Genomic DNA, 27,890 nt, shown 5'->3' with positions numbered 1-27,890 from the left:
TGCTAGCCTGGCACTAGTCCTTTCACAACACTAGCCCAGGCATACACAATCTAATGAATGCCTTGTTTTTCACTTTCATCAGACTAAACCACAGTGAGTGGACTCTCAGAATAATGAGAATCCTTCACTCACAGCTCAAACTTCAGCATTGTTTGCTCAGGTCATGTGAAGGTACCAACTGGTTGTAGACACATTGACTGATCCGATGGAAACGAGGCTGGAATCACTTCTGAGTAGGTGTACCTGACAGACAGAGCTTCGAAACAATTCTGGGTGCTTAATTCCTTTGATTGCTGTTGGGTTTTTAATTACACAGAAGACTGGGACGGCAGTTCTGACAAGTCATTTTAATTTATTCTGACATGCTAAAAGGGAATAAATGACACTGAGTATGTCCAGCACGAAGATACTTGAAGCTGGGTCAGAGGAGTAGTAAGAGGGAGAAAATCAGCCAGTCAGCTCACAGGTTACTGGTGTGCGCACTGGGTGTGGCTAAAGGCAACGTGATAAGAAGTTCATTCACATTTCCTTCTGCTTCACAAGATTCAAAAGTAAACAAAGAAAAGAAAAAAAAAAACACAGACCCTCCAACACACTTTCTTTGAATAATAATTCTTGTTTTTAAAAAGCCACCATTGCAAACAGCTGCTTTGCTATTCTCTCCGCTGCAGAGACACAGTCCCGGAGATATTTACATGAGGGTCTGTTTCAGCGCAGGAAGAACCAAAACACACAACACCCTTTCACAAAATGAGAATCAAAAATACAAAATGAAAATCATCTTATTGAAAGAACCACAAAGACACATTTCTACAAATCTAAAAAGGAAAAAGCTGTAAAGGAAACATACTGAATTTGTATTTAAAGGATTCTTGAATCTTTACTGATAAAAATGAAAATAAAATTAAATCCAGAATGGGAAGGAAGAATTCTCTTTACATTTTTTTTTTTTTAAAGTGTTGTCATCACAGCAATAAAATAAACCTCTTCATTAAACAGAAACGGTTTGTTTACTTTTACAATTTAAACAAAATCTTGCGTTTCCAAGAAAAAATATCCCAGATCATGGAAGTGTACAATTATGTGTAAGCGATTTTTACATACAGGTTGAGTGAGGAAGAGAAGCCTAATATGTAATGAACATACCATTTCAATTCTTTATACCGAGTACAATTATAGTTAATGCAGTGCTCTAAGAGAAACCTAGTAGTCACTAGAATGTTTGATTTATTTAACTTTAAATTCTTCACATTAGACGCTCTTTTCTAGCACAGATCAGCAGGCAGAGTCTTGTTTACCCTAAAAAAAACAAAACAAAAAAAAAACAAATAAAGGTCCCATGCCCCCCCTACGTTTGCAAACTATTCACTTCGAATGAAGATGCAAACCATTCCTGGAAGTTTTACAACTTTTCCATTCAAAACAAACAAACAAAAAATAGGCTTGTCTGGAGAAAAATGCTTTTAAAAACTATTACATCCAACTGCAGGGAGAGCGGAGACGTGCACACACACTGCTCATACGGTGCCCCTGTGTGTGTGTGTGTGCGTGTGTGTGTGAGAGAGGGGAGGAGACTGGGAGGGGTGGAATCCAAGCAGATCAGTCCGGAGATAAGAAATCAAAAAGAAAATTGGCATATGCACAGTTCTCCTTTGTGAGCCAACCATTGGTAGTTTTCAGTTTGAAGAGGGGGGGGGGGTAGAGGAGGGGACTAAAGAAACCAGGACACCAGTCTTCAGGAACAGGACAATAGAAAAAGGCTACAGCTCCAAAGGCTCCTTACTTAGCCACCTCTTTTCTGTGTATAATGTATATAATATATACATATACTCATATATAGATACACACTGTGTAAATATATCTATATATCCATTACATATAATATATGAAACAAAAGTTCTTATACAGCGAAACAAAATGGTTGCCCACGATGCCTGGCAGGTTCTTGTGAATTAAATCCTAGATGCCGGGGAGCGATTAGAAGGCAAATCCCACTACGACTGTTCTGCTGTGCTTCGTTACATCGTCTTAATGCTTAGAAACCTGCGAGAGACACAAACAAAAAAAAAGAGGTTAAAAGCCTGTAGCTGCTTGTAATGCTTTCATCCAGGAACATCACAACGAATGAAGAGCAGCACAGCTCCCATCTGAGAGCACCTTCACCACAGAGCCTCTTACACAATGCACACGAGGTCCGAGCCCATTAGTGCCGTCATCGGGTTACATAAAACATTCATATAAAAAGCTAAAGATAGAACCTCTCGGAAATGCACCGTCATTCCAAATGACAGGGAGGTCGTATACCTGCTGCTCCATCAGCCCAAGCAACAGCGTTTACAGTCTCCGAGGTGGAGGACAAAGAACAGCTTCAATCTGAAGCCGCTCCAAAAAGAGCTCTAGGTTTAGCAGGAGACATCGAGAGAGCTCCTGGTGATCAAAAACACAGCAGTGCTAACCCACGTGCCTCTCTAATTACCAGCGTGGGAGTAAAGCCCAGTTTCCTTTTTTACACCCAGCCTGCCAACACAACAGTCCATAAAGAGAGCAGAGCAGAGCACGGCAGTTATGTCATGCCTGGGGAGGAGTCCAGCTGTAGCACGCTAGGTGCATATCTGCCATAGCTGTGTGGTGTGGACACACACTGTACAGCAGCACTGCTCAAGAATACCAGCTGGAACAGACAGAGGGAGAGGGAGCCTGGATACACAAACACCAGCAGCACAGAACTGGGGCATTCTCCAAGTAACAAACTGGAACTCCTGTGTCTCGTGGAAAGCTTGAACGGGCTCCACTGACTTCTGGCATTGCAGAGAGTCCCTCCACTCCTGTGTCTCGTGGAAAGCTTGAACGGGCTCCACTGACTTCTGGCATTGCAGAGAGTCCCTCCACTCCTGTGTCTCGTGGACAGCTCGAACGGGCTCCACTGACTTCTGGCATTGCAGAGAGTTCCTCCATACACGCACAGCTACTCAATACCTGCTGTCCATATTGTCTCCTGGCAAGATAGACAACCAGGTGGTCAATGCAGTTTTAATATGGGAGTGCTAGCCTATCTGCCAGCTGACCTCCGTGTACAACTAGCTGCTGTGAGGGGCTCCTGCAGTACATACAAAAAAAAAAAAATTAAAAGCCTTCCACTTTCTGAAACTTTACAGAAAAAAACTAACCAGTTTTATAGTTTATTGCAATTATACTGAAATCAAGCTTATCTTCAAATTGCACTTTGGAAAAAAGTTTCAGACCTCTTTAAACATGTTCTGTGTTTTTAAAACTACTCAAAATCCTACAAAGTGTTGAGCTTGCAACCCCCCACCCCCCCCGAAATGAGCACTTCCTGCATTGCTGCTTCTGCATTGTAACCAGATGAACCACCCAAACACCGCCTCCGGCACGGAAATATCCATTGACCCAAATTAGGTGAAAGATCTTTATTAACATGCCACAGCGCGCTCACAGAACCGGCTATAGCAATAACAGGGTCAAGTCACAGACCCAGACTGACAAATCTGACATATTGAATGTTGCCTCAAGGTAGTCTGAGAATAGTGCTGAAATCAGGGACTATAAAACAAGCCAATAGACGCCACGTACAATATCATCCGCTAATCTGTGCAGAACAGCCTCATTGCTATGAAAACGATTGCTATAAGTCATGGATATAGGAGGCTGGCTCTGGCAGCTTTGGTCATGTGTTTTCCCCTTGCACGGGTTAGAGCCCCAACACCTGCTGGGAATCTACAGAGTGTCTCCGAATGCTTAGTTTCGCACAGCAGACCAAAAGTTAACAGCAAAAGCCAGTTTAAGGACACTGTGCTGTAATTTGCTCTGAACAAGTTTAATGTAGTACTTCTCCTTTGTGTGATTATGCAGCAGGGTTGTAACACAAGCCAGCATTAACAATGGGGGTATTGTGACCAGACAATCTGATAGAACGGGGAAGCCAACGTGGTTTCCAGGACACCAGCAATACATTCCAAACAAAGCGCTTTCAAGCTCCAACACCAGAGTCTTGCATTCAATTCCCTGGCTGAAAGTCTCCCTCATACACCGCACTGGGAAAGCCACCTCTTAAAGTGACCAAGACATTCTTTAACAGATGGAAAGAAGACTCCAATTGCAAAGCACTTCAGCCATTCCAGGTTTCTTATTTCCATCCTTCTTTAAAACAGTGTAGGTCAGTAAAGACTTCCTATCTTATTCTCCATCAATAAATCGCATGTGAGGAAGACATCAACACACAGCTGCAGTTCAGCAGCTCAGAAGCCTGGTCCAAAAGTAACTCTTCTGTATTGAAGAGTCCAGATACACATTTTCCACTCTGTATCAGATCTTGTGTGCATTGAAGTCTATATATATATATATATATATATATATATTATTATTTATTATTATTTATTTCTTAGCAGACACCCGTATCCAGGGCGACTTACAATTGTTACAAGACATCACATTATTTTTTTACATACAATTACCCATTTATACAGTTGGGTTTTTATTGGAGCAATCTAGGTAAAGTACCTTGCTCAAGGGTACAGCAGCAGTGTCCCCCACCTGGGATTGAACCCTCGACCCTCCGGTCAAGAGTCCAGAGCCCTAACAACTACTCCACACTGCTGCCTATATATATATATATATATATATATATATATATATATATATATATATATATATATATATATATATATATATACACACACTTTAAAAAAAAATTATATATAAATAAATAAAATGCAGAATACCTAAATACCCACCAGGTTACAATCAAGATGCCCCAATACCACAGACACCACAGTTAGTGTTTAGTTAAAATCTCACTCCCATTAAACCCTTTCCATTCAATATGATTCAACATGGATCCCCATTCCAATCAAACAAGTGTTAGGTCCAGGATCATTGATTATAAAACAATTTCATTGCAAAGGTTGCCCCATTTAGAGAGAGGTTCATTCACCCTTTTGTACCAAAGAAGAACACTTTGGTTCAAAGTTAGTAGTCAAATTTCCCAAGGACGTCCTTGCTTCAGCAAGACTTGACCAATTGAATTTCTCCTTTTGTGTTACAGCTGCCTCCTTGAACTAACACAAGCTTATTTTATTTAAATTTATTTTATTTACTTTATTCAACAAAAAAGAATTTGGGGGTGGCGAGAGAGGAGGAGGAGGAGAGAGAAGAGCGAGGGATAAAGGAGAGAGAAGAGCAAGGGCAGGAGAGAGAGAGAGAGAGAGAGAGAGAGAGAGAGAGAGAGAGAGAGAGAGCAAGGAGAGAGCGAGGAGAAGAGAGTGAGAAAGAAAAAAAAAGAAAGAAAGAAAGAAAGAAAGAGAGAGAGCTCTGTCCAAATTCCTTTTTGGCTGGTCTGAAGTAAAAGCAATTGGTGCACTCAACGTCGCTTGGCTCTTTGCTACTAACCTTTCATGTTAGTCTTGGGTTTGTCAGTTTGCTTGCCTGTAGGGGTTACTACCTGCTGCCCCTGCCCCCCTGAGGAAGCGGCTTGCTGGGCCGCTTTCTGCTTCAGCATGGTCCAGTCGAACGTGTAGTCATACTGGTGATTCAAGGTCCTGTGAGGGAGGAAGAAGACCGTTTGATTGGGCCCTAGAGCAGCAACAGCAGACACACACACAAACAATACCTCGTTTCCACGCACCACTGAACCCGGGTTGAAAACTCTGCTGCCCCTGATACTGCGTTTCCATGCTAATTTAGCCAGCCCACACAGGCTACCAATCTGAGCTGCCCAGGATTGTTTTCTGACCCAATCCCAAAGCGTGTGGATGGAAGTACATCACAACACTAACCAATCAAATGACGAGTGGGTGGAAATATTTAATCCACATCCAGGGTGAGCAGGAACAAAAAGCTCAATTACTGTTAGGGTTATTGGAAGCAAAGCTATAGCATCCATCATTTCAGTTCTGAAAACAAATGAATGCTGGTGAAGAACCGCCAACATCCGTCAAACTCAACTAGGATGGACTATCCACGGAGGTTCAGTGGGACTGCAGGAGCAGCCTGATCAGCTCAGACTGGAGGTCAATCTGTGCACATGGAAACAAGCTCAAGGTATTTCAGGTCTAACACAAAGCAAAAAAGAGAAGCCAAAAGGGAACACTGCAGATTACCAGTTCGATTTGAGCAACACAAATACCCAACACAGAACTACTGGACTCATTTTATATGAAATGTATTAAATTAAAAGGATTTCACCCTTAAATAACCAACAAGTTTCAAAGTCTGATACTGGCAGGGAAAAGGCAACCTGCATTCTGGCAATTTAAATAATTGTGTTTCATTTGAGCTAAAATGGAACAAGCACAAAGTTGTTTTTTTACTAGGTATGAGCCCATCCCTAGGAAACGGGCTGTACAGCCAGTAACTGTTAGTGCAGAGCACCTGAAGAGAATGCGGAACAGCTGCCTCAGGTACATGTAGTCAGGAGCCTCCTCAAACCGCAGCCCACGGCAGTAATTCAGGTACATTGCAAACTCTGCTGGGAAACCCTAGCATGAGACCGAGAGACAAAGAGATTGCAGGGAAAAATAATGGTTAACACATATAGAACACAGATCTGCCGATTTAACCAACCAACAGGTTCTATATCACAACTCAGTACTGACAAAGTACTGAGCCCCCACACCCCACATACCTGCATCCATTATCAAATGTATTTAATGCCACCCTGAGAAAAGCTTCCATTTACCATGCTGTTGAGCAATCCTTTACATTTCGATTCTAACCTGGGGTGGATTACAGGGTTGTTTGCTAATGAAATACTTGCTCGCTCCACAGTACAATGGTTTGGTTTAATGTTAACACCCTGCCCCACCTCTGTCAATTCCATTAAGGGAGCTCCACACAGTGTTGCAAGGCTTCGACATTACAACGATATTCACTTCTACCCAGAGCAATTTCCCTTTAAATCCCCAGACAGTTGCATTTGTTTTAGGACCAGGTCAAACCAGGTCTTACCAAAGCAGCATAAGTTTGGGAATCACGTTTAATCTCTAATGACCCTTTAAACCAAACTCAAAACATGAAGTTACACAAATCTTTGCTCTGGGAGACCCAACTGGAGCTTTGCAAAAACAAACGTTGGCGCATCTCCTTCTCATAAAGCTTAGGGACAGCACACTGGTCCACGTACCTTACACAAAACCTCGACGGGTGTCGACATCTTCTTCTCACTGATCTTCTCATACTTCTGTTTCTTTGTGGCAGCCTGTGGAACATGTGGACGAGAATATAAAATGTTGTGCAACACCGACTGAAATGAAGGTAGGAGATTGCTACAGAACCCTCTCCCCGCAGGGATTACAGCTACCCTCGCATGCACTGTGTGTGTGTGTGATTAAATCATATTTTATAATCTGATCGCTCCCACCTACTCCGCAGGGGTTTCGTTTATCACTTTAACGTGGTCTTCCAGTGCAAAAAATAAATAAAATGCTTAGCACAAGGGCATTTCTATATAAAAATAGGAAATATGTAGCAGCTGTTCCACTTAATTTATTCCACAGTCATCATGAAGAAGACACTGCTATCAAGGTGCTTAATTTGAATTCAGTCATGGAATGAGTAACTTACTATATAATAAATAAGTGATTATGGACATGAAGTTCACTTTAGCATGTCGTGACCCATATAATCCCCCTGCCTCTGCATTCAGCCATGTGTTCCACCACTAAAGCAGCTGATACTGCTGCTAACCAGCAGGTTGATTCCCAGCGTGCCGTCACTGGGCAGAAACGAGTCCACCTCCTCCAGGGATACTACACAGAGCTGCAGGCACTGGGAAGTTCAAGCCCAGCCTTCGGGTCTCTGCCTGGCTTACCTTCAGACCCTGCCAGGGTAGACTGGTTCTGTTGAAGTACATAAGCACGTATCCTAGAGACTCCATGTCATCCCGGCGACTGAGAAAGAGAGAGGATTTGAGATCAGGGAGAAACAATTAGCATCAGCCAATTCAGCTCAACATTGTTCTCCGCAAGTACTAATCCAATCATTGATTTCATTGCTATAAAAAATGGTTAGTCACATCCAAAGAAACGACTTTATAATGCAGTAGGGTTTGAAATAACGAAGGAATCGAGGGGGGTGGTAGTTTCTTGTGAAGTAGGGCACTGCTTGACAGGAGCGCGCAACTAAAGAGAACTGACAGGACAAGAACACCCCTCCCTATCTGCCAGAGCGAATTCCTTCACAAGCAGCTGAGACCCTACGAGATCTGGGATTCCAGGTCACTGGCAAGAGAAGAAAGAAAACAAGCTGTTGCCACTACCAGCTGGGACCGGCCCAAACTCAGCAGCACACGAGCTTCTCCTCCACGGAAACCCAGAAGGGGAGTAGGGGCTCCTCCTCCTCCAACCACCAGGCAAGGGGATGGGCTATTGCCAGCATTCGTAATACCAATGCAACTGGAATTGTAGTGGAACCTGCGTAATTGTAATCAAACCATGTAATTGACTGATTACAGTTCAATTACACATTTCTCATTCGATCACTAATCTTGCATTTTCAAACACTTTTGGTGACCCCATTTGTTTGATGAAATATAAAAGTTGCATAGCATGTTTCTGCATGTGTACCAGTGACTATTGCTTGGTGATTTAGAATAGAGTGAACACGCTAGTCTGTAGCGGTTTGTTACATTTTAGTGCAAGTGTAATTATTGCAGCATAACTGAGCAAAGTGGCATTGGAATTGCAATTTCAACAAACAATCCCGTCTCACCTCTGCTCAATGCCCAGGTGTGCGTTGATGCTGGCGTAGCGAGCTGTACCAGTCAGGTTTTTGTCTTCTCTGTAGGGTATGTGCTGTCTTGTCCTGTTGTCCCGGTATTTTTTGGCCAAACCAAAGTCAATAAGAAACAACTGAAAAGAGAAGGAAATCGATGCAATTTAAAATCAATGCAATTCTGTATGCAAAATTTACTGGGCTTAATGTCAGGTTGACATCAATTGTTGTTACCTGCAGCCTTGCTGTATCATCAATCTGCAGCAAACTTCCAGGAAGAGAGACATAAACCTAGTAGACCAATTACCTGGTCCTGTGCTTCTGCCAACTGGTAATATATTCCTTGTGTTTAGTTTCTCTTTCTCCAACACAGCTGGCTTGAAGACTGAACTGCAGAATATATGCATTTGTACTGCTTAAGACCATTCAGCTTTATGTATTTTTTATTAAATAAATAAATAAAAACCACACACAACCTCCAACACCCACACCATTGGATAAGATGTTCAACTCGGAATATGCTTGCCCATGTCATGGCACACAGCATCCAAGATGAACCTATGAGACGCTATAAATGGAAACTTGTTACGTGGCACTGGGCTACAGTGTGTAAGGTGACAAGACAACATTTAAAAAAAACGGTTGGACAGAGACGGAAACATTTTAACGTTTGGAAACGTTAAAAGCCTCAAGATCACAAATGGCAGGTCTCATTTACAGTAAAGGATATTATTAACTTGTACAGCGTACAGAGGAAGCATCTATCTATCTATCTATGTCCCCAAGACTCGGCTCTAACCACCAACACTGCTGCCCAATCCCTGATTTCTACCCACTGGACCACACCGCCTCCCAGCCGGCGTCTCGGCTCTAACCACACCGGCTCCCAGCCAGCGTCTCTGCTCTAACCACACCGCCTCCCAGCCGGCGTCTCGGCTCTAACCACACCGGCTCCCAGCCGGCGTCTCGGCTCTAACCACACCGCCTCCCAGCCAGAGTCTCTGCTCTAACCACACCGCCTCCCAGCCGGCGTCTCGGCTCTAACCACACCGCCTCCCAGCCGGCGTCTCTGCACTAACCACACCGCCTCCCAGCCGGCGTCTCGGCTCTAACCACACCGGCTCCCAGCCGGCGTCTCGGCTCTAACCACACCGGCTCCCAGCCGGCGTCTCGGCTCTAACCACACCGGCTCCCAGCCGGCGTCTCGGCTCTAACCACACCGGCTCCCAGCCGGCGTCTCGGCTCTAACCACACCGGCTCCCAGCCGGCGTCTCGGCTCTAACCACACCGGCTCCCAGCCGGCGTCTCGGCTCTAACCACACCGGCTCCCAGCCGGCGTCTCGGCTCTAACCACACCGGCTCCCAGCCGGCGTCTCGGCTCTAACCACACCGCCTCCCAGCCGGCGTCTCGGCTCTAACCACACCGGCTCCCAGCCGGCGTCTCGGCTCTAACCACACCGGCTCCCAGCCGGCGTCTCGGCTCTAACCACACCGGCTCCCAGCCGGCGTCTCGGCTCTAACCACACCGCCTCCCAGCCGGCGTCTCTGCTCTAACCACACCGCCTCCCAGCCGGCGTCTCTGCTCTAACCACACCGCCTCCCAGCCGGCGTCTCTGCTCTAACCACACCGGCTCCCAGCCGGCGTCTCTGCTCTAACCACACCGCCTCCCAGCCGGCGTCTCTGCACTAACCACACCGCCTCCCAGCCGGCGTCTCGGCTCTAACCACACCGCCTCCCAGCCGGCGTCTCGGCTCTAACCACACCGCCTCCCAGCCGGCGTCTCGGCTCTAACCACACCGCCTCCCAGCCGGCGTCTCTGCACTAACCACACCGCCTCCCAGCCGGCGTCTCGGCTCTAACCACACCGCCTCCCAGCCGGCGTCTCTGCTCTAACCACACCGCCTCCCAGCCGGCGTCTCTGCTCTAACCACACCGGCTCCCAGCCGGCGTCTCTGCTCTAACCACACCGCCTCCCAGCCGGCGTCTCTGCACTAACCACACCGCCTCCCAGCCGGCGTCTCGGCTCTAACCACACCGCCTCCCAGCCGGCGTCTCGGCTCTAACCACACCGCCTCCCAGCCAGCGTCTCGGCTCTAACCACACCGCCTCCCAGCCAGCGTCTCTGCTCTAACCACACCGCCTCCCAGCCAGCGTCTCGGCTCTAACCACACCGCCTCCCAGCCGGCGTCTCGGCTCTAACCACACCGCCTCCCAGCCGGCGTCTCGGCTCTAACCACACCGCCTCCCAGCCGGCGTCTCTGCTCTAACCACACCGCCTCCCAGCCGGCGTCTCGGCACTAACCACACCGCCTCCCAGCCGGCGTCTCGGCTCTAACCACACCGCCTCCCAGCCGGCGTCTCGGCTCTAACCACACCGCCTCCCAGCCGGCGTCTCGGCTCTAACCACACCGGCTCCCAGCCGGCGTCTCGGCTCTAACCACACCGCCTCCCAGCCGGCGTCTCGGCTCTAACCACACCGCCTCCCAGCCGGCGTCTCGGCTCTAACCACACCGCCTCCCAGCCGGCGTCTCGGCTCTAACCACACCGCCTCCCAGCCAGCGTCTCTGCTCTAACCACACCGCCTCCCAGCCGGCGTCTCTGCACTAACCACACCGCCTCCCTGCCAGCGTCTCGGCTCTAACCACACCGCCTCCCAGCCAGCGTCTCTGCTCTAACCACACCGCCTCCCAGCCAGCGTCTCTGCTCTAACCACACCGCCTCCCAGCCGGCGTCTCTGCACTAACCACACCGCCTCCCAGCCGGCGTCTCTGCTCTAACCACAACGCCTCCCTGCCAGCGTCTCTGCTCTAACCACACCGCCTCCCAGCCAGCGTCTCTGCACTAACCACACCGCCTCCCAGCCGGCGTCTCTGCTCTAACCACAACGCCTCCCTGCCAGCGTCTCTGCTCTAACCACACCGCCACTGACTGACTCACGGTGTGACCCTGAGCAAGTCACTTAACCTCCTTGTGCATCATCCTGTGGTTGAGATGTTAAATCTATGTCCCATTGTAAGTGACTACCTACCACTGTAAAACGCTTTGTGATGGTGGTCCACTATGAAAGGCACTATATAAAAACAAATACAAAATACACAGAGCAACTGAGGTCGATGTGTCATATACCAGCTGAAGTAAATGCACTACAGCTTGAGTTGAACAGTTTACAGTACATCAGCAGCTTCAGAACATGAAGCACAGACTGCATAAGCAGGGTAAGAAGCACACTAATCCTGCACCCAGCCCCTGGGTTTCAGAGCTCTGCTTCAGACAAGCTGTGACACGTCAAGAAAGTTAAACCAGCTGCCGTGTGGTTTTGATGTGTTTTATGAAAAATGAACACGTACAGTATGTTGCACCACAGACAGCCACCACAGGGTCACTGAACTGTCACAAAGATAAAAGTGAAACGTTTCACAAGTCAAGCAAGAACAACAACAATAACAATAATAATACTACATCCCTACAGCTTACAGCCAACTTCCAAAATTGTACACACACCCTGTTCCCTTGCATGGAAAACAGCTAGCTAGTGCCCAATATCCTACATGCACTCATTTCAGGTTTAACATGAAACAAGAATCCAGCGGAATCGTGTGTGTTTGTTTCCACCCCCCTCCCCCTCTCGATCTTGCTGTGGTCAGCACTGCGCTTCTGTTTGCTCAGGCTGTGCATTTGGCTGCAAGCCAAGGCACGGTTAGCTACCCTCCTCCTCAGCCTTGCATCAACAGAGCTTCATCTGCAAAATCCAGCACAACACTAAATCAATTCCTTATCTGCTGAGCAACCAAACCTGTAAAATCGCAAAGAAAAAAAAAGAAAGAAAAAGACCTACTGTACTGTAAGTCTGCATATATTTAGGATCACAGATCCCTCTACAATGCCTACAGCGGTTATAAGGCTACAGTTTCTCGGTATATCATTATCCTTTTAAATAAAGAACAGATCGATTATTTTGCTGCACACATCCCTGTAACAGCGCTTGCAGTCTACATCTGCTCAGATCTGATCTGAAACTCAAGAACTGAACCATTCGAGCGATAGACAGCTGAACGTTGGGTTTCATCCTGAAACCTCTACACAGAAATTAACATTTCACACACACATTAGCTCTTTATTCAGAGTTCATGTTTACCTTGAGCAGACCATGACGTGACTGTCCAACTGCAAGGTGGCCGAGACTAGGCGATGTTAGTGAATTAAAAATAAACCTCTATATTTTAAACAAACCCACTGCTTCCACACTGCAGCCCAGCCCCTCTAACCCCCTGCAGGGATGGAATTAAGACTCCTACTGCATAGCAGTTTCCCCATGCCAGGCTTTATGAAGAGCTTGATTAGCCAGTGTATCAACAAGCTTGTGTGCCTTATTAAAAACTGATAGTAAAGCCAGGAATTGATCAACTGCACTGCCTTATACACTCCTCCCCAGCTCACTATAAAGACTGGACCACTATTACACTCATCCAAATACAGAGGGAAATAGATTTTTTTAATAAAATCACCAATTCATATAAAAATGACAGGATTTTCCAATGTTTGTTATCCATGGAAAGAGATTACAACAGCAACAATCACACACAGAAATCAAAAATCAGAACTTGGGAGGTTCTTCTGTTTTTTCAATACTATATCTATATCTCTATATCTCTATATCTCTATATATAAACCCATCATCCCGTAGTAAAAAGACTACTTAACCACAGGGATGGAAATAAGACTCCTACTGCATAGCAGTTTCATCCATGCCAGATTTTAACAAAAATTAGTCCCATGTACAGGTAATGAGCTCAGGGGAGTCAACTAATTGTAAAACCAGGACTGGATCAAATTGCTATGCACTAGGTCTCATTTCCCATTCAAGCTCACTGGATTAGTCCTAGTTTTAGCAGCTAGCCAGTGGAAGCAATTTGCCCAGTTTTACCACCTCCTCATCCCTTGTGTTCATTGCCATCCTTACCATGACATTCAAGGTTTCCCAGTTTAATTTCAGGAGAAACTAGTCTTATCCTGCAGTACCAGCAGTTCCCAATCCAATACTGGGCTGCTGCCAGTCCCAGAGGATCAGAATTTGAAGCCACTGCTCAAGAGAACCTGTGGCATGGGATCCTGTAGCCCCAACATACCTCCCACACCCCACGGGATAGCCCTTTAAAACACCAACACATCCCACACACACACACACACACACAGCCACACAGCCTCCTGTAAACCTGGGCAGGTCGCTGCGCTCTGGATAGAGTGCTGTTCATGATCTAGGTCTGTTTAGCATGTGTGTCTGGATTAAATGCCAACACAAGAAGTGTTCTTCTACACAGTCAAAGTATTGGTTACTGATAAAAAGGGAGGGGGGGTTAAAGAAAGAAAGCTGAAAGCAAAAAGGAGGTTGGAGGAGGAGCAGTATAGTAATAGGAGGAGGAGACAGTAGTTGTTTCAGACCTTGTTTAATCCTGAGAAAGATGGGTCCTGAGAAGAACTAACAGCCAAGCTTCTTTTCCTCTTCCCCACTGGAGATTCTAAACACTGAACAAACGATAGAGGGTGCAGTGCATCAAACAGTATTGCTGACAATCCAACCAGGCCAGCGCAGACAGGCAACACCAAGGCTCAAGAAAAAGAACGGAGCAAGGAGTAGGAGGAGCAGCAGCAGGAGAAGGAAGCCAGATACCAGCCTTCTTCAAACTACAACAGGAGAGCTAGCTGCACCGGGGAGGTCTCGCCCAACTACTGGAATGAGCGAATCGCTACTAAAAGCAGCGGCAGGGTCCTCTGCACAGGGCACTTTGCTAAAATTACAAGATATATTCGGTTTGAAAAGTACAATTATTTATTTGGTAAACTGCTCATGGTTTTACCTAACCGATTAATGGTTCTGCAGTCCCAAAGCCCTCCTTGTTTGATGGAAGCATAACCACTCAGTGCAGCCTGTTCCTCTTGGCAAAGTCTTAAATAAATCAGCGTTACCATAGCATTGCCAATGGCCCACACAAAGTGGCTCAGATTCTTGATGCAACTTAAAGAAAGAAATGCTGAGCGTTGGAAAGCTTATGAGCTGAAGCGTGAACTTGCTGGCACTACGTTTTCTCTTCTTTAAAGCATCTTATTACACAACAGAATATAACAGCCGACATTTGCCAGCTTCTGCTTTTAAAACGGAGGACGCTACCCTCCCCACAAAAACAACTTCCTTAACGCTGAAGCCATGTGTGAAATGATGCCCTTGTTATAAAGTCTGTTTTGAATATCACTTCAGTAAGGAAGAGGGCAGAAGGCATATTGGCACCATTCAATAGGACCATCAGGCTAATCTGCATGCAGGGGAGGAGTGCTGGAGAAAACAAATACAAATCAATAAAAAGAACAGCACAAAACACAAGCAGGGATTGCAAATTAATCTGGAAACAATTCATTCAAAAGCCAGACTGGGAACGTGTAAGGAGATGGATCACCATCTAGGAAAAGTATTGACTGCAGCGTCTTAAACTTAACAGGAGCAGCACAGGGAAGATCAGGGAGATCTACATTCAGCCTAAAAAAGGACACATACGAATAATTCAAATCTTTCGTGGGACTGCTATTTGGGTTTTGTTGCATTGGTAGTAGGGGATCATTTAGGGCCCTGGAAGAAATGAAATCCACTGATCTTGTCTGGGGTGTGTTAACTGCCCAATTCCAGTCATGATGAAAACCACAAAACACAAGAGAACAGCAACCCCTACTAGTCACCTAACACCCTAAACCCCCTCAAATACATCAGGAGTTACAGCACACCCTATTAAACAAAGGCTAGCTGGTACGAAGGGCTCGAACCCTAACAACGAGTCACCTCCTGCTCTAGCATCTACCAAGCCTGTGCCTCCCGGATAGACTGGACAAGGGCAAAGTGACAGGATCTAGCTGTCTTTCAAATACATCGTTAAGCAGGAATTAAAAAAAAAAAAAAAAAAAAGACCGGAATGGATGGGACCCATTTACAGACCCTAAGCCAATCACTCGATCTGATACTGAAATTAGAACGGGGGGGGAATAAACTACATGAAAATCATCCCGATTAAGAATCAGCACCCCATCGTTAGAACTACACAGCCCGATACAAAAGAGAAAATTAGGGGAGGAAAAAAAAGGGAGTGGTTGGGTGTGGGAAGCAGGAGTAGCGTGATAAAGTTGGCACAGAGATGCTGACGACTCCAGCCGGGGTAGGATCAGGTTTAACAAGAGCATGTGAAAATCCCATCTTCACGTAAGGAGTCCTGCTGTCTCCTACAGCGTAATCTGCTTGAAGCGCTTCAAATCAGGAAGCCGATGCACAGGTAGGACGTCCAGCGCAGGACTAAACGCACAGACTCCTCAGATCTCTCACGCGCTGCTGCTTGTTCTTTTTTGCAGACAATTGTTAAAGTTCAAATTAAAATTACAAATATATATAAATATATCAAATTAAAAATAAAAAGCTTGAGGCTGGCATTCACACAGACACACAATGGTAAACACTTGTTTGAGGTAGCAGTGCCAGAAATGGTAATACAGGCTTTGATGGTACATAACGCGACCTGTCAGTCAGTCTGATTTTAGAGAAATTGAGGCTCGCTACCCCCAGTACTCACTGCTATCCTGGTACTGGCAGGTCTAGACCCAATATGCATCATGCTTTAACTTTGCCAATGTTGCCTGTCTGCAAGGGCTCAACATAAATATTTGTAACTTTAAAAATAAAAAACAGGCAACTTTCAGTATTACAAAATAAATTAAAACAAATTAAAACCACACAAAATACCTCAAATGTTTTTTTTCTGCAAAAGGAAAGTCAGATATGGATTACCACAAGTGAAGAGTCATGCAGTAGCATTAGTTAGCACTGCAGGAGCAGCAGCTTTTTACCTTTTAAAAAAGTGATTGGTTGGAAGCATACCTGTTGAACAGAAAAATGACTCTGCTAAAATTCATGGAAGTTCCCTTCTCAAAGAACAGGGTTAGATGCACACGTCGGGACTGAATGCATCGCATACTGTATAGGCTGATCGAAACAGGATACTGATTGGTATAGATTAGATCGGAGGAAACACCTTCACGAAAACAGAATTCACTACACACAAAAAGTCTTTATCAAGCTTTCCATCAACTCCCAATGACTGCTTGTGGGTTTATACATCAAATTATACTTGACAGACCCACAAACATGCATGCTGTTGTGAAAGGGAAAGAAAACCTTGTAAATGAGGATAAGTCACTTGTTTTGCCTGCCCAGTTTCAAACAAGATCAACCTCCTTGTTGCTCGAATGTAACACTTTAATTCTCTCGTGGAGTTAGGGTATCAGTTTTTTTTTTTTTAGTTTGTGTTAGGGTCTAACACACAAATATAATCCACTCTGAAGCCAAGATTAATTGTAAACAAGTTTTGTTTTTTTAAGTAACAGAGCCAGCGCTTCAGTTTAACAGAACAGCAGTCACTGCTGTCACTGTGGCTCCATGTACTAAAGCCTGCTGGCTTGGCTCAATGATCCTCTACGCTATAGGGAGGAAAGCGGAGCACCCACAGGACAAGCACTGTGGACCAGAGGAGTGCTGCAGTAGAGGGACTGAGGGAAGGTGTTCACAGCCAGCAACTGTGGGCGTCCATGTCACATCCGAAATACCTTGGAGGAGGATTTGGGATGCAACATGGACCAAAGAGTCCTGGATTTCATAACTTCTGTGCACAACGACCCTGTCATCATTTAGAACTGTTTGTGACAGAGTGGGTGTTCAGGTAGCATCCAAAATCCCACACCACTGTGTTACACCCCGCCCCCACCGAATAATCAGACTGACCCATAATCTAATGTCCTTGTCCTAGCCGAGTAGTCAGACTGGGCGCATAACAACTAGCCCCTGCAGGCAGCTGCATTACTAACCCACGTCTTACCTTGTTACAGTGGCGTCCGATGCCCATTAAGAAGTTGTCTGGTTTGATATCTCTGTGGATGAAGTTCTTTGTGTGTACATATTCAATTCTGCTGATCATCTGCAGGAAGAGAGAGAGAAGAGTTTGAAACAAATAAGTCACTGGAATGGTAGCTGACCTTTAAACGGGTCGTTGAGTTGAACGGTTCACTCAACTAGATTAGCAGTACTACCCCTTTTGGTACACCCAACTGCTTGTACCTTTTCTTAACTGCACAGACTCTCAACGCACTGCTTTGACTTTGACTCACGAGTGCAATGCACCAATGTTCAGCTGGCAGTATTGCAGTTTCAGGCTCTTGGATATTTAGCCCACAATCAGAGGCAATTTCTGCTGGTATAGCAAGGCAAATGCTACCCCTCCCCTCCCCTCACGATTGAGACAGATTTTTGCTCTTCTCACCTGGTCTGCTAGCATAAGCACTGTTTTCATTGTGAATCTGCGGGAACAGAAGTTAAAGAGGTCCTCCAGACTGGGCCCCAGAAGATCCATGACTAGAACATTGTAATCCTTCTCTTGTCCATACCACCTGAAAAACAAACAACAATACAACAGGTCAAACCAACACAGACAAAAGCCAGAAGGAAATTGTGAAAATTAAGCCAGCTTCCTCATCTAGCAAGTTCATGTCACATTTCCTTCTAAAGGAAGAAAATTAAAATATTATTAGATATCACTTAGGCCTAAGCAATCAAGTGAATATATACTTAAGTGAAACTTGAACACAGCCATTAGCCATATTGCAAAAGGCAATTCAAGTACAATACTAAAGAACTGACGCATCGGTTTATGTACTAATCCATGCCAACATCAAATTACAAAGCAACACAATATTATACACCAACAAGCAACAATGTTCTTGTGTGGGTCAAGCACTACAGGCACGGGGGAGTTGATGCAAAAGCTTTTATAAGCTCAGGAACAAATCCTCCTCCTACTGTACTCTGCAAAAGGAGAGAGAGAGAGAGAGAGAGAGAGAGAGAGAGAGAGAGAGAGGAGAGAGAGAGACAGAAACTGACTGTGTAGAGTCTAGTCAGCCCATGTGCAGAAGAGTTAATAATGAGATTACAGCAAAGGTGCCTAACAAACTCCACCTATTCCACCATTAAAATCAGTGCTAATGCGAGAGGAACAGGCCTGGGAAATATTAAAATGAGTTTGCGTGGGCAGCAGCTGTGGTTTAGTCAGCATGGTGAGGAGTACAGCGAGCAGCCCTCACCCTCACACACACACACACACGTTAGATACTGGAAAGAGCAGTGGATGGGCCAGTAAAGGAGGGCAGAGCATATCAACTTAAAGGCCTGTGCAAAGAGTCATGGCAACTCCAAAGTGCACGGTGGAGAAATCACACGACACTCCACCTCAGAAATCACATGACTGTCTCCATACAGACACCCACACTCCACCTCATTTCAATGTAACTCAAAAAGGAATGAGGAAGGTACCTACAGTACATCTGCACAGCTCTATTCAGTCTGCATACACAGCCATTTTAAAAAGGAGTCGTCATGACCACATAGCTTTGTATTGTAATAGGCAATTTACTTGCATTCTAAAGAATGTCACTGTACTGAACTTCATATATAAGTAAATAGTTCTTGTATGACTGATAGACGTCTCATTAATGATGAGCTGTCCTTAGCTAAAGAGGTGGTGGAGGAGAGGAACATTAACCCTGTTTGGATACACCTAGGATTGGTAGATTAGTAGCATGTTGATTAGATTCCATGTACTCGGGTCCTGAGCTCTACACTCCCTGGCTGACCATCGCTGATCATGAACAAGCGCTTCCATTTACCAGGCTGTTTCCTCCAGAGAGGACTCTAACCTTCACAGCAGCGGCTGCCTTATCGATACGAGAAGACTGCGGGCATGCCCTCGATACTGAGAAAACTGCACTAAATGACGACTTGGGAGTAAAACGTCGTCACAATTTGAAAGTTAAGGATTACAGATTTGAACAAAAGAGAGAGACGCACATCTGAAACTACCGGGACTCTGAAGCAGCAATCTGGCTGGTTTGCTGTTCAAACGCTCCTTTCTCAGATCCACTGCAAACGCAATCAGTGGCAGCAGCAGCTAAAGTGGATTAGGGAGAGTAGAAACGGGAAAACAGGTGACGAGTTAAAGACAAAGCCACACTGACCATTTCTAGCAAAGTTCACAACCCCCAACGGCAGCTGTCGACAAACTACACTGCGATGGGATCCGAAAAGGGAAGCCTGTTGAGTTCTTGAACAAGCCCCTCCCAGTCCCCACATACAGGGGAGGATACTGGAAGGAAGAGAGCAAATGGCAGTGCTCCCATGTTAGGAGTTGCACAGCGGAACAGGGTTAATTATAAAGAGGGTGCACTGCAACACCTTACAGAATGAATTTAGTGGCAGGGAACCAAGGTGGGCATTGCAAAATAAAGTGAGACGTGGACATGTTTAAAACAGAACACCCTTGAATCTGAGCAGTGGAGAAATACAACAAAGCAATTAAAACACACAAGCTGCATCACTGCCTATTGACTCGACTTGCACACAGTCCTGAAGCCGAGAGATCAGCCTCCCAGCCCCTCTGCAGCAACCAGAGTCTCCCAGTCTCTCATGGGGTTCTCTCCTTTCTTATATGAATGAGAAGCCCACACAGGTTTTACTACGGTCCTGGGCTTGAGCAGAGCTCGTACAAACCCCTCCCAGTGAGGGGGGAGGAGTCACACCCCAATGAAAGAAACTAGGGATCCATTACATAACTCCCTTTGAAACAGCCTTGCACACTGCCAGAGCTGACAAACCCTCTGCAGCACTCGCTCACACAACACTCTGGGTTTTCCACAAACTGCAATATGCTGCAGTTACAGGAAAAGAACCCCCCCAGTCACAATCACAGCCCAATCACTTCTACTGGTTTTATTTTTAAAATTGCTGTTAAAAGTTCATTTATAGCACCCGGAACAGGAAGCACCTTTAAAAAAGTAGCACAAAAGCAGAGCGGCTTCTTTGGGCTCAATGGAAAGTTTCGCCGCCATTGTGTCCTTGATGTGCCTGCAGGCAGGGGAGAGGCTTGGCATCATTTACAGGCAACTGGCTCAACAAGTTCCACCCAATTCTCCCCACCACTTCCAGAAAAGGACAATTCAAAAATGCAGGATGTCTCAAGCACTGGTAAAGTTGCTATTCATGACTTGGCCCATAATACAGAAGTTAATACATCTGGAAGTACAAGTGAACAGGGTAAAGGTTACAGCACTTAACCTATACAGCCACAGGAAAACCAAAAATAAAAATGGGAGATCAAAGTCTCAACTGCCAAACTAAGTATTTTTAAAAGGTCATGGTTCGCTTCTAAAATGGTGATTCAATGGTAGCTTCCCTATCCAAACCAAGGCCATGGTGTTTCCACCAGCCTGCACTACATACACCTTGCAAGGTGCAGCTAACTAGGCAAGGACTTCTGTTAGGAGAATGAATCCCTACACACATTCAGAAATGAACAGAGCTAAACTGTTTCATCATTGGATTTCTTTGTGTTTTTAATACAACACCCGAATGCCCGGAGCAGTATCGCACAGCCCACTTTGTTTGAACAGAGTGTTCACAGTGGGTTCCCCACACATCTACTCAACACAGAGCTACCCTGCCTTTTGAATCCCCACAAACTGTACTGTAGAAGTCCTGATTCATCATCAATACATTCTTTGGTGGCCTGCTGGATTACAAAGCATACTGTACCATGCTGACCTGTCAAGAAAGAGGCTTTGGCTAAGTTAGTTGCATAACTGTATTTACAGTAAGCTTTTTGCTTGAAGTTGCTACTCTGTGTGTTCTCCTTAGAGTGGCTTTGCTGTGTTACTGTACTTGCAGCTTCCTTCTTTAGAGCTTCCTCATGTAACCAGCGTGGCCGTCAATAACCAATTCCAGAACAGTTTTATTGCTTCCTCAGGAGTCACAATGAGTTTTAAAATAAACACATCTGGGTGAATGGTTTGTGTGTGTCGGGACACTGGGAGGAATACAGTGCACAGGCACTGGTTTGAATGGGGATTTCTTCATGTGGGCAGCAGGTTCAAGGACTTGCTAATACACAAAGAGAGGGCTACAAGTGAAAGAGGAACGATTCTCTGTTGATAAAATCATACTTCCCTTCATGATGCGTACTGCGATACCAAATACACTACACAGCTAACTGTCCTTAAAAAGAACAGCAAGTACATGTGATCTTTTCATTAAGTGTTTTTCTTTTTGGCATGAATACATATTGGCTCTTCATTTCATGACCTTAGTGCTGTTCTCTATGCTTTCCAACGCTCAGACTATGGGCGAGATTCACAGTAAAAAAAACCTGGCAATGCATTCATATGGTTACCTGCATTTTAAAAAGGTAGTTTGTTCTCGGAATGCAATTTGATCCGGCTATGATCTTTCCGATTCAATTAAAGGGTGACGCTTTTAAGTAGTTTTCACTGTATCCAGGACATAACCTAATAAAACAGAGGCACGCCCTGTTACCCACTCACTGTACCATTTCACTTTTGCATAGCCGATATGAAATTTGAAAAAGGACTACTGGCATTTACATGATAAAGAAGATTTATTTTTTTCAAAGATATTGCCCTTTTTAAAAACAGCCACCGCTATGCAAACTGAAACATATCCTTTTAATGAAACCATTCCCCTATGAGAAGTTATTGTGTGTTATGGGATCTCCATTGCACATTCTTGCATCATCGTCGGAAGGGGCGATGCTTGCTGTTTATAGCCGCTGCTGATCGGTTTTAAGGAATAAATGGAATAAGATGGTTTTAAGGGGGATATATGCTCTGCAATGACAAATGCATTGACAAGCAACGAGGGACAAGGAACAAAACCCAGTCCTTCAACCTCTATCTGGGTTAAACAAGGTCAAAATGACAAGGGGTCCCTATTTATTTCCTTGTATTATCTACTTTTTCAGAGAGGAGGAGGTCTTACTGGAATGAGCTTAGTCAATCATACCAGAGCTCCTCACAAAACGTACAGCTCACAGCAACACCTTGAACGGCTCAAACGCACTGCAGCAAGGATCTTGCTTCCATCCCTGCTGTAATCTGAAAGGGCTGCATGTTGAGCAACACAGTCAAGTGAGAGGATTACACACCCCACAAAACAGCCTGACCCCTTTCGCTGTCCCACACAGAACAGGCCACCATCTGTCCATTGAGAAGCCTTCAGCAACTGCAGGAAGCTGACTGGTTCTCTTACACAACAAACTGCAGCAGCTGCACCCGCCTAGCCTCTTATTGATGCATACCTGACTTAACTAGAGCCCCAGCTACAGCACAGCAAACCAAAGAAACACGGTCGGTGTCCAAGCAACCCTGAAAGCAAACAGGAGCAGCTTTCAACTTCATTTCATAGCTGACCTGCAAGCAGCCTCCTCAGTCTGCTTTCAGACCATACTTTCATGGGGATAAGTCTATCCTGATCTTTATGGCTTGCCAGTAGTCAAATATTGGCCAATCCAACAATTGTTTGTTTTTGTAAACAGAATGGTCCCCTCCCTTAGAGCACAAGATTTTAAAACTGTGATGTTTACTAAACCATGTCAAAGCCAGAGAAGATGACGTCTGTTCCCAAGCAGGGTTAAAAAAACAATATTTGTATTACAGTAGTCCTCAAGCGCTCCACAGAAGCAGCGTTCACCTTTAACATAAAAGTATACCAACAAGTCTATTAAACTGTCTAAGTGAACAGGGGAGATCCACGGGACATGAACTTTTTTACAAAGAATAATTTAAACCGCTGTGCAATGGGAGGGAGTCTTGATTTTCTGCCATTCAACAACTGAGACTTGTTTAAACATGTCTAGACAAAATGGTTGCCCAGAGCCCTTAAGAAAGTACTGCAATTTATCATGACAAATCAATTACTGTATCTCTACAGGAAACACAGATTCTTACCACTTATAAAGTATTGATTCACTGCAAGACATTACCAAAAGACACATGTGAATTAGGGAATCTATAGGGAGATAGAAAATAAGATCTCATGGGCTAAAATAAGAGCCAAAACAAAACAAAAAAAAAAGTCTGAAGCCGCACTCCAACACAGATACCTGCTATCCATCAAGCTACTCTAAGAGGTGAGTTTACCAAGAAGACCTGGGCTGGACTGTCAATGCTGTCCATTCAACGCTGCAGGAGTAAACCCTGGTAGCATTATCTCAAACGGGTGATTAGTCTAGCAATCTTCCTCTGGGGGAGAGGAGCTGTAACATGCTGATCCAGATTGATCACAGGGTGCTCGCAGGGTCTAATCTGTCTGCACCCTCTCTATACAGAGCGCTCCAGTGATGGCAGTGGCACGCATTCACTGAGACAGGCTGGCTTAGCAAGGGAACAAGCCGTCATTAACACTGCAGTGTGGATTAGCAGAACCAGCGCCCGGAATTCAAGCTCTGTTACCAGGTCCTCTTGTGAACCGAGAGAGCCAGTATCAAACGAACAGCTCTGTCCTCCTTATTAAAAGGCTTACAGGATCCAACGCAAGCCACCGGAGTGAAACACATCACTCTACTCAAACCTGCGGACTGACTGGGCTTTTGTCAGTAAGGAAATAAAATAAATCCAGCAGGACGGACGAGCAATAACATTTATTTGGGCTCCTACGCACATTTAAGTTTGTTCATTTTTTCCACAACCCTCAAATATTCTGTATTTTCAACACAGCCCCAACAATCCCTGTCGAAAGAACAATGGCCTTGTATCAGAGCTGCAGTTTAAAGCTGTAATACAGCTGAATGATTAAACTAAGTTTAGCAGAAAACAAAGAAAGGGAAAACTGAAGAGAGGCTTCTGGAGCTTTGTTGAACTCCCATGTCAAACTCAACGGCCTTGTGAGCATGGCAGTTTTAGCTGCATGTTGTATTTGGAGCTGGGTGCTTGTCAGTAGAGGGGACTGTCTTTTTAACTTGTGCTCTCAGCCATGCAGCATGTGTGTGAACACAGTGACAAGTGTGTGCTGTGGCTGTCTGCACTGGCCTGCGGACACTAATAAAAACACTCCTTCAGGTGGCTGCTGTGTGGAGTCTCCCAGGCCCATTGTAATATACCTGCAAAATGACCCTGGGTAACCTGCTGAAGTGCATTGTGGGGCGTTTGCCAAGCGATTCCACCAGAGCAAACCAGCATTAAAGCAGTCTGATGCACAGCCAGGGGCTTCAGGACAGGCTTGAATCCGTCACATTAACTAATCTAGCTGCCTGGAAAGTTAACAACTGATAGCAAAATGGCCATCTGATAAGTACAGCATGGATTCAGCAACTCATTCTGGGACCTAAACAGTGTGTGTGTGTATGTATATAATTTATTTACAATAAATATAAGTATATAATTTAAATATATATCAGAAATGTATCTGGTACAGGATAGAGTTACTCTACCCATGCATTCAAAATTAAACTTGTATGTGAAATTTAAATTAGGCTGTGGATTCTGTTACTGTACACACAGACACATTTTATTTATTTATATATATATATATATATATATATATATATATATATATATATATATATATATATATATATATATATATAAATACACACACTTTAATTGAATCTGGTATTTTGTTTTGTAAAGTCCTTAGTCGGTTACAACCCTCACAGTTCAAATAGTTATTTCTCTTTGTTGGTTTATTTGTGTGTTTTTTAGACCATGACAACACGCACGTACATTATAGATATATATATTTTCCCTATCACCCCACGTTGTGTGTTTTTTTTGTGATGAGACACATTAAGAGCTGGAATGCAGCTCTGATCTCCTCGGAGAACAAAGCCCCGGAGAGCCTCGCAAACTTGTTTTCACTTGACATCCATCCGCCATTTTCTAACACAGAGAGCAGGCAGACATGTTGGAACAAAACACAACAAAAGAGAGGAGCGGCCATTTCCAACTCGCACGAATCCCTACCCCCGCTCCGTGAACACAGACATTCATATACACCGCATCATTTTAAACACCCACAGGGCTCCCCGGATCTATAACGCGTCATCAACTTAAAAAAAGAGGAATATTCGACCTAAAAAGGGAGTCGGGGTTTCTACAGGTAGCATCACCCCATTCAAACAAGATCAAACAGTTTGACAAGTCCCAGTTGATCACAAACCAAACCAGGGGGCATTATATTTGATCAGTGCTCGTGGATGATTTAAAAACCCGGGGCCGGTCTCTTACCGAATGTGAGGAATTCCGACGCCGCCCTGAAGTATTTTGTACAGTTTGCTTTCATACAGTAATTGAGGATGCCTGGCCTTTTGGGATTCCAGTTTCACTGCAACTTCCTGAAAATACACAATGCACAATATATGTTAACAGTTTCATTACTCCTCTAAAAACAAACACATATGTTCCAGATACAATTGTATATAAAAGATTAACACAAAAACGACGGTACTGTGGGGAAATGTAAATTACACGACAGGTCCCAGAATAAATTAGGTTTAAAAAATACAAAGGCTGACCCATCTCTGCTTTTTCAAAGAGACATGTCACGTATTTCACATAACTAGCCATGATACATCAAACTACTCCACTTTCATACACAAAAAACACCCCAGAAAGCTGCAGTGTGTAATTACAGAGTAATAAGCAGCAGCAAAAAGCCAGCTAAACCAGGACGAACCATACTACAAAATGGTATCCTCAACGTTTCTGCACAACCTTCCTGTAAAAGCTCAGCCATGACATTGTCTACTTTATTAAAACGAGGAGGTCGCGTTTTGTTTTTTTACCTCCCCATTTGTGATATTGATGGCCAGGTAAATGTCCCCAAAAGATCCGGATCCGATTTTCCGGACGAGTTTATACTTCCCACCGACGATGAACTCGGCTTTCGAGCCGCTACTGCTCGCCATGTCCCCCAAAACCGCCGGCAACGCTGGAGCTGAAAAAAGAGGTGCTATTGTGCGCTCAATCCGCCGCCCTTTTCCGTCTTTCAATACAATAACATAGAGTCCCGGTGCAGCTGTCAGCGACCGCGTACTTCAGAGGAAACGAAAATATAAAAATAAAACGAGCCAGCGGGAGAGCGAGCCGTTTTGTTTACCGACTACAAATGGAAATCCAGGTGTTAAGTTTTAAAAACATGGATTTCTCGGTAAGAGTTTTTCGGTGGGAAAGGAGGTTAAGCCACACGATATTTTCGACCGATCTCTCTCTCTCTCTCTAGCAACCCTTATCCAGCTAGTTTATTATCGCCTTGTGTAATGTCCTGGCGATACTGCTTCCTCCCCTGTCTCCTGGGGTCGACGGTTTTGTTTAGTGGCGGTTGGTCTGCTCCTCCTCGGCCGTGGTTGTGTGTTTTGTTTCTCTCGTCTCTGTCTCTCAGCCGCACCGCTCGCTCACTCCGCCATCTTGTCGTTCCTCTCTGCCCGTCTCGAGGCTCAACGGTTTCTTCACAGCGCGAGGCACTCTGGGGGAGCGAGCAGCTGCGGAGAGGCGGGGCCATGACGTTAACGTCAATCTGAAAAACAGCCAGGCAGCGGGGACGCGCACCGAGCCAAACCGTGCACGACGGCGAGGCTAGCACACGCACACGCACACGCACACGCACACGCACACAAACTTTTTGGCCGTCCTCAAGTTAATGCGAAGGTAGTACCGAAGTGAGAACCCCTAGCAGGCATTTTATGCGGCTTGTGTCTTTTGTAAGAATGAGGTTCTTTAAGCTCTCACATACATCACACCAAAGTGCCACATATTTGAGGTGTTCTAGTATCCTGAGCCCCCCCTGAACGGAATACAGCAATGTATTAGCCTTCTTGCACTGGTAACACTCTCTCAGCACCAACCATTCTCGTGTGCACACGCCAGCACTGCACATGTTGCTGCATGTCCTCTGCATGCTGCACTAACACATGCACAGGCAGTCTAAGAGTTACTACATGATGAAATCTGAATGTCTTTACACAGGGCAAAATGTGTGCCTTACAACAAATGAATATTCAACACAGTGAGATCCTGAGACAGGCCTTTACTGTTGAGTGGTCTCAGACAAGCGCTCTCTCTCTCTCTCTCTCTCTCTCTCTCTCTCTCTCTCTCTCTCTCTCTCTCTCTCTCTCACACACACACACACACACACAGACACTCTATCTGGCAGCAAACTCCCCGTCTCCAGTTCTACTGCTTTCCTAGAAAGAGGAGAACATTTCGAGGGAACGTTCTACTTGTGAGATGTCTTGCTCATCAA

The 27,890-nt window shown here is 45.2% G+C and overlaps 1 protein-coding gene across 5 annotated transcripts; it reads right to left on the bottom strand.

Moving 5' to 3' along the window:
• Window positions 1-332: 332 nt before the first annotated feature.
• Window positions 333-27,117, bottom strand: LOC117413150 (casein kinase I). Of its 5 annotated transcripts, none has more exons than XM_058997213.1 (11): window positions 26,434-27,117; window positions 25,877-25,983; window positions 18,073-18,199; window positions 17,632-17,730; window positions 14,168-14,251; window positions 8,725-8,864; window positions 7,826-7,904; window positions 7,139-7,213; window positions 6,388-6,494; window positions 5,407-5,555; window positions 333-2,043 (listed from the first exon to the last, which is right to left on the bottom strand). In XM_058997213.1, the coding sequence occupies exons 1-11, from the start codon at window positions 26,554-26,556 to the stop codon at window positions 2,036-2,038; spliced, it is 1,098 nt and encodes a 365-aa protein (XP_058853196.1). In that variant the 5' UTR covers window positions 26,557-27,117; the 3' UTR covers window positions 333-2,035. The 5 variants fall into 5 exon arrangements, with proteins under 5 accessions (XP_058853196.1, XP_058853197.1, XP_058853198.1 ...); XM_058997214.1 differs by having other exon boundaries at window positions 5,443-5,555; XM_058997215.1 differs by having other exon boundaries at window positions 5,459-5,555.
• Window positions 27,118-27,890: the final 773 nt, after the last annotated feature.

Source organism: Acipenser ruthenus, chromosome 23, assembly GCF_902713425.1.
Source record: "Acipenser ruthenus chromosome 23, fAciRut3.2 maternal haplotype, whole genome shotgun sequence".
In the NCBI taxonomy this organism is placed as follows: Eukaryota; Metazoa; Chordata; class Actinopteri; order Acipenseriformes; family Acipenseridae; genus Acipenser; species Acipenser ruthenus.
Note: the sequence above shows the minus strand (reverse complement) of the source record. Positions and strands in the feature narration are given on the sequence as shown.

What these genes read in the sequence shown, in the direction of transcription:
- LOC117413150 (XM_058997213.1), bottom strand. Translation starts at nt 26,556, where the DNA reads ATGGCGAGCAGTAGCGGCTCGAAAGCCGAGTTCATCGTCGGTGGGAAG. An exon ending in TGCTTATGCTAGCAGACCAG is followed by an intron (nt 17,731 to 18,072) that starts GTGAGAAGAGCA and finishes CTCTTCCTGCAG; the next exon opens with ATGATCAGCAGAATTGAATA. An exon ending in TCGGACGCCACTGTAACAAG is followed by an intron (nt 14,252 to 17,631) that starts GTAAGACGTGGG and finishes TCGTTTGTTCAG; the next exon opens with TGTTTAGAATCTCCAGTGGG.